This window comes from Malus sylvestris, chromosome 10 (assembly GCF_916048215.2).
Source record: "Malus sylvestris chromosome 10, drMalSylv7.2, whole genome shotgun sequence".
NCBI classification, from domain to species: domain Eukaryota; kingdom Viridiplantae; phylum Streptophyta; class Magnoliopsida; order Rosales; family Rosaceae; genus Malus; species Malus sylvestris.
Genome location: NC_062269.1, coordinates 21,857,826 through 21,869,614, shown reverse-complemented (window position 1 = coordinate 21,869,614; position 11,789 = coordinate 21,857,826). Strand labels below are relative to the sequence as shown.

General features: G+C 38.0%; 2 protein-coding genes and 1 long non-coding RNA gene across 5 annotated transcripts; 1 reads left to right on the top strand and 2 right to left on the bottom strand.

Moving 5' to 3' along the window:
• Window positions 1-1,600: 1,600 nt before the first annotated feature.
• Window positions 1,601-2,587, top strand: LOC126586821 (uncharacterized). Its single transcript, XR_007610909.1, has 2 exons — window positions 1,601-1,983; window positions 2,085-2,587. It is a non-coding gene; the product is annotated as an uncharacterized LOC126586821 (long non-coding RNA).
• An 860-nt stretch (window positions 2,588-3,447) lies between these two features.
• LOC126586809 (probable amidase At4g34880) lies at window positions 3,448-6,397 on the bottom strand. The gene is made up of 5 exons (XM_050251756.1): window positions 5,659-6,397; window positions 5,030-5,244; window positions 4,593-4,832; window positions 4,323-4,521; window positions 3,448-4,174 (listed from the first exon to the last, which is right to left on the bottom strand). Exons 1-5 carry the CDS (start codon window positions 6,211-6,213, stop codon window positions 3,596-3,598), a joined length of 1,788 nt encoding a protein of 595 aa, XP_050107713.1. The 5' UTR covers window positions 6,214-6,397; the 3' UTR covers window positions 3,448-3,595.
• Window positions 6,398-6,539: 142 nt separating this feature from the next.
• On the bottom strand, window positions 6,540-9,758 carry LOC126586810 (probable amidase At4g34880). 3 transcript variants are annotated; one of them, XM_050251759.1, is made up of 6 exons: window positions 9,595-9,758; window positions 8,413-8,870; window positions 7,963-8,177; window positions 7,626-7,859; window positions 7,353-7,542; window positions 6,540-7,184 (listed from the first exon to the last, which is right to left on the bottom strand). In XM_050251759.1, exons 1-6 carry the CDS (start codon window positions 9,629-9,631, stop codon window positions 6,684-6,686), a joined length of 1,635 nt encoding a protein of 544 aa, XP_050107716.1. In that variant the 5' UTR covers window positions 9,632-9,758; the 3' UTR covers window positions 6,540-6,683. The 3 variants fall into 3 exon arrangements, with proteins under 3 accessions (XP_050107716.1, XP_050107714.1, XP_050107715.1); XM_050251757.1 differs by having other exon boundaries at window positions 8,413-8,897; window positions 9,595-9,750; XM_050251758.1 differs by having other exon boundaries at window positions 8,413-8,879; window positions 9,595-9,750.
• Between the last annotated feature and the right edge of the window lie 2,031 nt (window positions 9,759-11,789).

The window sequence follows — 11,789 nt, the reverse complement described above, 5'->3', positions numbered from 1 at the left end:
TTAATGCTGGTGACGGAAATCAATCAAAGTTAATGTTAAAACGATATCATTATTTTTATTATGGTGAGGACTAAGAACTTATAAACCTTTTCTTTAGGGAATTGTTATTGGCATTCTAAAAATCTCATTTTGCACTCCAAACTTTCTATAATTAGAAAGAAAAATACACTTGTGAGGAGTGTAGAATGAGATTTTTGGAGTGCTAATAACATTTCCCTTTCTTTATATCTCTCATTTTTTAAATTAAGATATTTACTTTTTTTATACCTCTTTTGTGATCATTTACTGAGAATTTGTTAATTGTTTTAATATGTATGAGGACTAAGAACTTATAAACCTTTTCTTTAGGGAATTGTTATTGGCATTCCAAAAATCTCATTTTGCACTCCAAACTTTCTATAATTAGAAAGAAAAATACACTTGTGAGGAGTGTAGAATGAGATTTTTGGAGTGCTAATAACATTTCCCTTTCTTTATATCTCTCATTTTTTAAATTAAGATATTTACTTTTTTATACCTCTTTTGTGATCATTTACTGAGAATTTGTTAATTGTTTTAATATGAATGAGGTAGGATTTCTACATTCATTTCTCATCTTTAGAGATTGCTGGATTTCTACATTTATTTCTCATCTTTAGAGATTGCTGGATTTCATGTTGTCGAGTAGTTTATGGATTTTTCATATTAAGTGCATCAATATGTTGTTGCAGTAATTCAATTAGATGTGATATAAGTTGATGTGTTTATACCTTTAAACATAAATTTTTCACACAATTTCTAATCCCGCAGCAACTTGCGGGCAAAATTTTCTAGTTTGTACTAAAGCTCTGTCCAAATCAAGGTTTATCTTTCTTGGGGGCAAACTTGCTCTTCGCCAGCCTCAGTTCAGTTTGAGGGGGGATATTGAGGGTAAAAATGTAAATGCAAGTGTAAAAGATCTTATGTAGATATTGGATAGTTTGTTATAGTTGTTTTTAGTTAGTTAGAATGAGGTGTCTCTCTCATTGGTTGAGAATACTTGTATATATACAGGCAAGGAAGAAAATATCGATAATATCGGAAATATCGGTAGTCCGAAAACACGGAAATATCGATGGAAATATCGGGATAATATCGATATCGATAAAAATTACATGGAAACTACGGAAATTGTAAGAAAAACTTGGAAATTTTTAATGAAACTTTGTAGGATGTTTATTTAGTCAATTATCTATTAGTTTATCACAAAAAATTGGAAGGAAATGCATTGCATGATGGATTTAACTGATTTAAGTTGATTATATAGCGAGCTGACAAACATTGTGAGTGTATAAAATATGTAGTAATTAATGAAAGAAGTTTAAACACACCATAATCATTTATATATAATTAATTAGTACAATATTTGGAGGTTTTATTTAGGATATTAAAAAAAAAAAAAGAGAAGTGAATAAAATGATGAAGAATAATGTGCCGAATTTGACAATTTAAATTTCTTACACATAAGCATGCGTCTAGGCGTTGAAGTTCCAAATTATAGTATATCAATTAACGATTGAAAATCAATACATTGAATAAGATTAAACTTTAATTTGGATGCCGATTATGTTTTTTCAATTTTGGAAGCTAGGAGTGTGTCAATTGAATTTTGGCTGACGTGCAAGGTATCAATCTCTTCGTCTCTTCGAGGGCTACAACTTTCCTTTTTGTTTCACTCAATTTCGTTGCGTATTGAAAAAGTTATACTCATTTGAATCTTACCCAGTTTCCGGCGACCTCAGTAGATTTCGAGGCAATTTCCGGCCAAACCACAACGAGTCAGACGTCGTGTGAGGTACCATTCTCTTCGTCTCTTCGAGGGCTACAACTTTCCTTTTTGTTTCACTCAATTTCGTTGCGTATTGAAAAAGTTATACTCATTTGAATCTTACCCAGTTTCCGGCGACCTCAGTAGATTTCGAGGCAATTTCCGGCCAAACCACAACGAGTCAGACGTCGTGTGAGGTACCATTCTCTTCGTCTCTTCGAGGGCTACAACTTTTCTTTTTGTTTCACTCAATTTCGTTGCGTATTGAAAAAGTTATACTCATTTGAATCTTACCCAGTTTCCGACGACCTCAGCGACCTCAGTGACTTTCGAGGCATTTTCCGGCCAAACCACTACGATTCAGACATAGTGTGAGGTACCATTCTCTTCGTCTCTTCGAGGGCTACAACTTTTGTTTTTGTCTTGCTTGATTTCGTTGAGTTTTGACAAAGTTATGGCCGTTTAAAGTGGGTGTAAAATTTCGGCCGAAATTTTGATTTTTTCCCCCATTGGGCGAGTCCCACATCGCCCATGCAAGGAAGTGAGCAATGAATTTTTCCTATAAAACTCACACTCCCCTGGTGAGATAACCAAAACTTGTTTGGCCTTTGGGCCATGATCAAGTTAACTATGTGTTGAGTTTTCTCAACATATTTAAGTAATTTTTTAATAAAATATCGCGATATTGTCGATAATTTCAAAAATATTGCGATATTATTGATAATATCGATAATATCGTGATATTTTGATGAAAATAGGTTGGATAGTTAAAAAAATTTCGGAACCTCAAAAAAACGATAATATCGGCGATATTTCGCCGATATTATCGATTTTTTCCTCCTTGTATACAGGTTGTAATATTATTATTAAAATCAATGAAAAAGTTTATTCTCAATAGTCGAGTAAAATTGGAATGTCATGTAACCCAGAGAGTAATAACCAGGGCCCTTACTCTTTCGCTAATAGTCGGCCTATCAGCTTGGTAAAGTGCGTCTAGGTTCACCTCTATGACGGCATTGAGGAGGAGGGTTTAGCTGGCAGATTTCTTGAAGGTAGAACTCAACAAGTTTGCTTGAAGTGAGTTGGCTGTTTTTGAAAGCTTGTTGGAGGTCAGATATTGTAGCTTCCTTGATATAGAATCCATGGACTCTGAAAGTTAGGGAACCAAATGAAGTTATAGCCAGAAGAATCCAAAGAAACAATGGGAAGAGAGAAAGTTTTGAGGCCACGGAAAAACAATGTAGTAGCTGATTTGATGAAACAATTGTACTTGCCTGGTTTTTTGGAAGTTAAATAAACAAAAACTCTGGACCAATTGGCAATTTATAATCTCAACTGGGCATGGTCTATTTGCCTAATTCAGATAAGAGTATGATCCACGGAGGATACTGCTCCTTATGTGCAAATCAGTCCGACACGTTGTAACTCAATTGAAGCAAAAACAAAAATTTATATGAGCATATCAAACTGTAATTTATCTACAAGAAGAAATGGCTTCCGAGTATTTTTCCACTTGGGAATAAATTTTAGTATTTTTCTTTGACGTAGAAACTTGTGTGACCATTTCGTACCCCGGCAGTCCCAGACCGAGTAAATATAACTTCTACTGCATAATTGCTTGTATTGGTATAATCGGGGTTTTAATGATACAACCATATCAATACAACCTGCAAAACCATACACTCACAGGTGCTAATGACACATTATTTATTCACCAGAAGCATAATTGTTTTTCCGTTCGATATACAGGATTTGAACGTACAATGTACAACCTTTCCACACAACAACAATCGCATTAGACTTGAGTTTTTAGAGCTCATGGACAATTAGCGGCATAATTAAACTGATTCTTATTAAAACTGCCCCAAGTATCCTTCTAGAAAAATTCATGTCGACTGCTGTCATGCAAGCGCTTTCCTTGAGGTTCTCTTGAGTGACTAGGACGGGTCTTTTTGTGGCTGCAGCAATGGTGGGTATTGATGACTCAACTTCAGGAGTGGGAGTAGCGGTGGTAGAGAGGAGTTGGCCTCGAGAACCAACAGGCGGAGGCTTTCTGATCTTAGTTGCTTGCTCAAATGCATACGCAACCTCAATCAGCTTTGGCTCCGAACCCTTTAGTCCCCCAAAGCAAATGCCGAAAGGGTACTTGTCAACATTATGATATCCTGCCGGCACAACAATGCCTGGAAAACCACCAATTCCAAGGATTGAATGAGCAGAGTTGGAATAAGTCACCAGCGCATCTAGGTTCTCATCTTTCATCAACTTCTCAAATCCATCTCTGGACAGTCTTGCTAAATTTGACAATATTTCTTGCTCTTGTGCTCCTATACCGTTAGTCTTCTCAGCAGCTTCTAAGAGATCTTGTCCATATTCATTCATCTTTTCCTGTAAATGACCAGTAAGTTTCGTTCACTGTTCGTTTGTGGTTATCGAATGCATCTAATTTAAACTTGTATGCTACACAATATTTTGGAATAACAAAATGACAAAGACATCAATGCATAAACAGTCTTGTACTCACTACTACACTCACCAAAACTGAGTTGTTCTTGTTGAATGCTATCACATCTCTCAAGGTTCTCACCGGAGATTCAACTAGTTCACTTAGGTATGGGTTCAAGGCCATTTTGAATTCCGCTAACATTGCTACAAATTCACCACTCAAAGATAAATCGAGAATATCTTCAATGTTGGCTATCTCAAGATTTCCAACCAAAACTGCACCTTGTTTCCTACGTTGCAGCAAGGAATAGTATGTCATAATTATAGACTAGAAAGTGCACCTAAAAAAGCATTCTGTTACCTCAGTGTGGTAAAGTGCTGCTCAAAAGTTTGATTCAAGAAACAATCATCCTTGACTTCATGAAACAAGCGACTTACTATCCCCAATCTCTTTCCTTGGAGACCATTAGCCTTGAGAAACTGTCCATAGCCACCCACCGGGATGTACTGCGATGCTTCATGCGTTGCGATATCGTTGCTATCAATACCGACAATGGCATCCAGGACATGAACAGCATCAGCCACTGTTCTACAAATTGGCCTGTTCCAAGTTCCAAATGATCACTTTGTTACTCACACTTTTGAGCTAATCAGATAAACAGATGTTACAATTGATCAATTAATCCAAATTACCAAAACTTTCAGCAACGGAAAGTGTCAATGGATGATCACATAAAGAAACAGAAAAAACTTCAGGCGCAAAGTAAATTTGTTAGATAACAATAAGCCATCACGTACCCAACTGTGTCCTGTCTCGGACTCACTGGGATGACTCCAGCTCGACTAGTGAGACCAACGGTTGGCTTGAAGCCTACTACCGAGTTATAACTGGACGGACATAAGATGGAGCTGTCAGTCTCTGTCCCTAAAGCCACAGCTACCATATTTGCAGATACAGATATTGCCGGTCCACTACTTGATCCACAAACTTCCAGCGATGAATTATAAGGATTCTGCATATAGCAACAAAACCACACGTCTTTGATTCTGGTTCATGCCAAATTCATATACGAAATCCACAGATGAAGTAGAATTTAGTGACTGATTCATGCATACCGCAACCAAATTTCACAGTGCTTAAATGGCAATCACATTTACTGATCACAACGCTTCAATGAAACACAGAAACGTTCTAAAGGTGATCACAACTCGGTGCAAACGCTAATTTAGCAGAACATCTCACTAGTTTTCGGGATCGTGAACAACTAACTATCAACTTGACAATGATCAAAACTCAAAACTTTATAATGCTACTGCATAGATATATCATATGTTAAAGGTTTCAAAGACTGTTCAGTGGCCCCTACTAATCACACACCGATACATAACATTTAAGCAGCTGATAGTCAAGTCTAAGTCGAACTCACCACACCCTGGCCGCCTCTGGCACTCCGTCCGTACGGCGCGGAAAACGACCGGATATACGACCACTCGCTCAAGCTACCCTTCCCCAGAATCACAGCCCCAGAGCTCCTCAGCTTCGCCACAACCCCGGCATCCCTCGGAACTTTGGAACCCAACAGCGCAAAGGAGCCGACGGTGGTGTTAAGTTTGTCCTTGGTGCCAATGTTGTCCTTGAGCAAAATGGGAATCCCGTGCAGCTTCGGCAGTGCTCTGGTTCTGGCTGATGGGTTCGATTCCCATTTCCGGCGTTGTTCGTCGGCGGAATCGGCCTGGGAAAGCGCATCTGGGTTCACCTCCAGGACCCCTCTAAGGTGGCTGTTGAGGGTTTGGATTCTGTCCAGGTAGAACTGAACCAGTTGCCGTGAAGTCAGAGTCTTGAGCTTGAAAGCGATCTGGAGGTCGTCAATGGTGGATTCTTCAATTGGGGTTTCGGACCCAGATGAGATTTTGGATTGAAGAATTAGAATAAGAAACGAGAGGAGAGAGAAAAGTCTCTGCCTTGAATTGGTGGTAGCCATGGAACGGATGAAAGCTAGAAATTGATGGGTTTTCTTGCCATTTAAACAAAGGTTGTTTGAAAATCAATATTTTTGTGATTTCATTTGTTTATTGTTCTGCAGCAAGTTGAGTAATTTGCTTATGTCCCCAATTGCAAGCAATCTAATTGTCAGGAACAAAACGTTACGAACGTTATCAATTCATTGTCGATAATATTTTGACACCAAATTTGTTGTTTAACAAATGACCAACATCTTACTAAGAGAGTTTACGATGATCATAAAATTCCAGGTTTACAATTATTTGGAAACCCGAAACCTGTGTTGAGATGTTGAACAGTTTGGAGTTGAGAAACTGTCATTGCGCATACTCAATAAGATTTGATGTCATATGATTTTCTAAGACAGAAATATTTACTAGCATATGAATTTTATCATTTCATTTGAATAGATGTCCCCCCAAGCAGGGAGCCTTGTTGTCTTGAGGTCGATTATATTTGACCAGTTTCTTGCAAGAGACTTCCTTGGGGGTGCTCTTGAGCGGCTAGGCCGAGTCTTTCTGTGGCTGCAGCGATGGTGGATGTCGCGGACTCAACTTGATCGGGAGCAGTAGGAGTGGCGGTACTTGAGATAAGTTGGTCTAGAGGCGGAGGCTTCCTGATCTTAGTTGCTTTCTCAAATGCATACGCGACCTCAATCAACGTTGGCTCCGAGCCCTTTAGTCCCCCAAAGCAAATGCCAAAAGGGTAGTTTTCAGTGTCATGATATCCCGCTGGCACAACAATGCCCGGGAAACCACCAATTGCAAGGATAGAAGACGCACTGCTAGAATAGGTCACCAAGGCATCTAGTCTGTTATCTGTCATGAACTTCTCAAATCCATCTCTCGACAGTGTCGCTAACTTTGACAACAGTTTCTGCTCTTTTTCCCCTATTCCATTAGTCTTCTCGGATGCTTCGAAGAGCTCTTGTCCGTATTCATCGATTTTTTCCTGCGAATGACCATTCTTCCTTGTAAATCTTACGCAAAAATGAGCCGTATATGTATGTATTACCCAAAAATTACCCACTAGACTGCCATATTTAGTTATCAACTGAACATGTAAAGCAAAGTCTACGACGAGAAATTGAAAGGAATAAACCGAGTCCTATTTACTTACCAGTTTCAAGTTCTTCCTGTTGAAGGCAATCACGTCTGCCAAGGATCGCACCGGGGAATCCACCAAGTCATTAAGGTATCTGTTTAAGGATACTTTGAACTCAAATGACAACGCAGCGTGTTCGCCACTTGCACGGAAATTGACCTCATGAGCCATTTTCAAATTGTCTACCACAGCAGCACCTCCTTTCCTAAATTGAATATATATAGTGTTATGTCATCAGATAGACCGATGTCTCGAGTTGAGATTAATACAAGAGTGGAAACTACTTACCTCAATGTGTTGACATGTTGTTCAAAAGTTTGGGTCAAGAAAGTATCATTTAAGTCATAGAATTTTCTCAATATCCCCAATCTCTTTCCTTTAAGTCCATCAAGTTTGAGAAACTGTGCGTAGCCACCATCAGGGATGTACTGCAATGCCTCAGTTGTTGCAATATCGTTGATGTCAATGCCTGCGATTACATCAAGAACATAAGCAGCATCTGATACTGTCCTGCAAATGGGCCTGTTCAATCCAATACCAAGAAACAATGAGAAGAAAAGTAGTGGTATCCATTAATGCTACATAGGAGCATAGTGAAAAAGAATTGACATTGATCACCACCTACCCAACTGAGTCCTGTCTTGAGGAGATTGGGACAACCCCTGCTCGACTAGTAAGACCGACTGTTGGTTTCATGCCAACTACTGAGTTAAAACTGGACGGACTTAAAATTGACCCATCTGTCTCAGTCCCCAGTGCCACTGCTGCCAGATTTGCTGCCACCGATATTGCTGACCCGCTGCTTGAGCCACTAGGCGTCACCTCAATATTGTAAGGATTCTGCACTCCACGTAAATGGTTTAGTCTGTTGATTTTATTCTTGTCTGGTCTAAATTATAGAAATGCTTTCACACCACAAAGCGGACTCTTGTTTGAATTTGAATGTACTTTTCATATTGAAAGGTGTAACATAACATAGCGGGCATCTAGCAAGAGAACTTAACAGTAAAATTTTAGCAAACAAGTTCAAGTGAAGGTACGCTATATAAGAGGGAATTAAGGATCCCCAACTCACCCGCCCTAGGCCGCCTCTGGCACTCCAACCGTTAGGAGCACAATTGGACCTCCAATTCGACCACTCGCTCAAGCTGGCCTTTCCCAGTATGATAGCTCCGGCATTCCTCAGCTTGGTGACAACACCCGCATCACGCGGCACAACTGAGCCAACCAAAGCATAAGAGCCAGCTGTGGTGTTCAACTTGTCCTTGGTTGCAATGTTGTCCTTGACAAGAATGGGAATGCCATGTAACTTGGAGAGTGTTGCGGACGGCGCCTTAGTCTTGCGCTCATAGTCAGCCTTGTCAGCAAGGTCAAGCGCATCCGGGTTCACTTCTATGACCGCCTTAAGGAAAGGGTTGAGGCTACTGATTTCAGAAAGGTAAAATTGGACAAGTTGCCTTGAGGTGAGTTGGTTGTGCTCAAAAGCGATTTGGAGATCGTCTATGGTGGCTTCCTTGATTGAGAATCCATGGACTGTAGTTGCTTGTGTCCCGAGCGACACTATAAAGAGAAGAACCAGAAATAAGGATGAAGTGTGAGGGAGGTTTTGTACATGATGCTACTAGTTTACATGTCTTGAATAATATAAGGTTGAAGACAGATGATATTCATGAACCTAGAACACATAAATAGAATGTCACGTGATGATCTAACAGTCACACTAAAGAATTCTTCCAAACTAGATAAACTTTTACTTGATATTGTTGAGAGGGTAATGCTGTGAAGACCAAAATTTTAAATCAAATTTGCAAACCAAATAACGTGTCACCAGAAAATAAGCACGTTAAGTAATAATCCATCGTCAACAACCACATCATTTTGTTTAAAAAGTGTTGTCTCCCTGGTGAGATATCGACGACGTTAAACGATATTTTTGAAATTTCCTGATATCAGCAAACACACCCAGAAGAAAGAAAGAAGAAGGCTTAAAATCTAAAATAATTTATAGTTTTTAAAAAGAACGAATATAACTACATTACTTAATACTCATTAGTTTCAAAAACAGAAAAAATTGGATAAGAAGAATACCAAGCAGGCTAATTTGTGAAGGTATTCATCCAAAACCCAGGAAAAAGATGCAGATTGAAACCAAATAATCTGTAATTTAAGTCTAATGCAAACCAAATTAAGACAAAATTAATCAAACTAAAAACCAAGTTAAATCTAAATTGAATCAAACAAACAAAATCGAACTCACCTCCACCCGTCAAGGGAAAGTCATCCCCAGCTGCCATTGACACACTACCTCACTTTCTCTCCTCTGTCTGGTGCTATATGCTTTCGATGCTTATGGGAATGGAGTCGTATAATTCATTATATTTTCAACTTATTTTTGTACTGCTGCATTTATTATTGTTTAATCTATTGCTTTTGTTGCTAACATAAATTAAGATATCTTAGGTTAGTATATATTTGTTGTGCGGTTATGACAAGCAGCAAACTGCTTTATTTACCCTTAAACATTTATGTTTTTACCTATATAATCTTTATTTATTGGATAATTGAATAATCGGGGTATACTAATACTCATAACTTTTTATAAACGGTTGTTTGTAATCGTGTATGCATTTAACCGTAACCCCATGCCTATTTACTTCTTTTTTTAACAAGTTAAAAAATAAAAAAATAAATTTTTCATAATTTTCTTTTCTTGACAATTAAGCGCCGTTCTTTGTACATTTTAACAAGCATTTTTCTATTTCAATATTTTAAATCCTCATATCATTTCGGGAATTGAAATAATAATTTACTGACAATATTTTTAGCTATTATCAAAGAAAGTAAAATAATATATTTGTCAAGAATTGACCGGGGTACTAACAAAAGGCCACTCATTACTTGACCAAGTAAATTCAAATTTCATAATAGTATTTCCTTTTACAAACTCATGTATATTGGGAAGAAAATTTATGCATTTTCAACATACTTTTCCTCGATACATAAGCAAGTTTTCAATTATAACATCTAGACCAATGGTAAAATAAATCAAATTGAATTTGTTGGTTGGTTCTACTTAGGTTTTTTTACTCTGCATATGATGATTGTACTGAATTTGTTGCAGTGGCTTGCAAGGTCTTAAATGCCGATATTATCGGCGAAATATGGCCGATAATATCGGTTTTTTGAGTTACCGATATTTTAATGGTTATCCAATAAGTTTTCGTCAAAATATCGCGATATTATCGATAATATTAATAATATCGCGATATTTTGGATATGTACAAATCGAAGAAGAACGCCGGAGCTTCTACAGCTCCGACCGATTACAAACGCAAACCTTAGACTCCGATCTAATTACCAACGTGAAGAGGAAAGAGAGAGGAGTAAGTTTATACCCTTGGTTTGCCGTGAAATGGCCGAAGGTGTTCGGAAAGCTCCTCAACAGTCACGGGTTCGCCGGAGTTGGGTGAGCTTTCCCCCGACCTGATCTCGTTCCAAAATCTTGGAAAATTACGAGTATAACACTTAATAACACACACCCAAGCTTCAACTAGAACGAATAGAGTTAAACCCAAAGCTTACCTAACCGGAGAAAATGAAGAAAACTCACCGGAGGTTTCTGGGTTTCGTCGATCTTGCAGAGACAAGAGGAAGAGAGAGAAAGACGAGGTTTTGATGGTGATGGCGTCTACGGAACGATGGTGTGGGTGCCGTGTACTAGGGTAATCACGGGAGAGAGAGTGAGAGTGATGAGAGGGTTTCGAGAGAGAAGAAAGTGTGCAGAGAAAGAAAGAAAGGGGGTCTCGGGTAGGGGACATAAAACAAAAAAGTTCTTCCCCAAAAAAAATTGTCTCCTTTCTTTGGAAAGGTTCTTCCCCAATAAAAAAAATAAAAATAAAAAAAATACACCAAGTGGATTCGAACCCCACCCTTTGTCAACCACGCATCTGGGTTTTATCCAACTCGTTATAGATGTGTTTATGATTACATATTCAGCTTGTAATATTTATATGATCGTTAAGATGTCTGCAAGGCTTGCAAGCTAATATTTATTATTTAGGATAAATTTCTATATTTAAAAAAACACCAAGGATTTCTATATTTAAAAAAACACCAAAGGGGTTCGAACCTCTCCCATTTTACTCCTTCAACACCTTGACCACCATATCACTTATGTTTTTGTAAAAATATGCTAAAATACACTTACTCTACACATAGAGATGACGAAGATAGTGAAAATTTTGAACCTCATAGGAGCTCTATGTGGTACTAAGTCACTCATGTATCTTACCATACAATGTATAAAGTGTAAAATATTGTACTAATTCATTATATATAAATGATTATGGTGTGTTTAAACTTCTTTCATTAATTACTACATATTTTCTACACTCACAATGTTTGCCAGCTCGCTAAATAATCAACTTAAATCAGTTAAATCTATCATGCAAT

What these genes read in the sequence shown, in the direction of transcription:
- LOC126586809 (XM_050251756.1), bottom strand. Translation starts at nt 6,213, where the DNA reads ATGGCTACCACCAATTCAAGGCAGAGACTTTTCTCTCTCCTCTCGTTT. An exon ending in CCAGAGGCGGCCAGGGTGTG is followed by an intron (nt 5,245 to 5,658) that starts GTGAGTTCGACT and finishes TGCTATATGCAG; the next exon opens with AATCCTTATAATTCATCGCT. An exon ending in CAGCACTTTACCACACTGAG is followed by an intron (nt 4,522 to 4,592) that starts GTAACAGAATGC and finishes GCTGCAACGTAG; the next exon opens with GAAACAAGGTGCAGTTTTGG.
- LOC126586810 (XM_050251757.1), bottom strand. Translation starts at nt 9,631, where the DNA reads ATGGCAGCTGGGGATGACTTTCCCTTGACGGGTGGAG. An exon ending in TCAAGACAGGACTCAGTTGG is followed by an intron (nt 7,860 to 7,962) that starts GTAGGTGGTGAT and finishes TGGATTGAACAG; the next exon opens with GCCCATTTGCAGGACAGTAT. An exon ending in ACAGGAAGAACTTGAAACTG is followed by an intron (nt 7,185 to 7,352) that starts GTAAGTAAATAG and finishes GGTCATTCGCAG; the next exon opens with GAAAAAATCGATGAATACGG.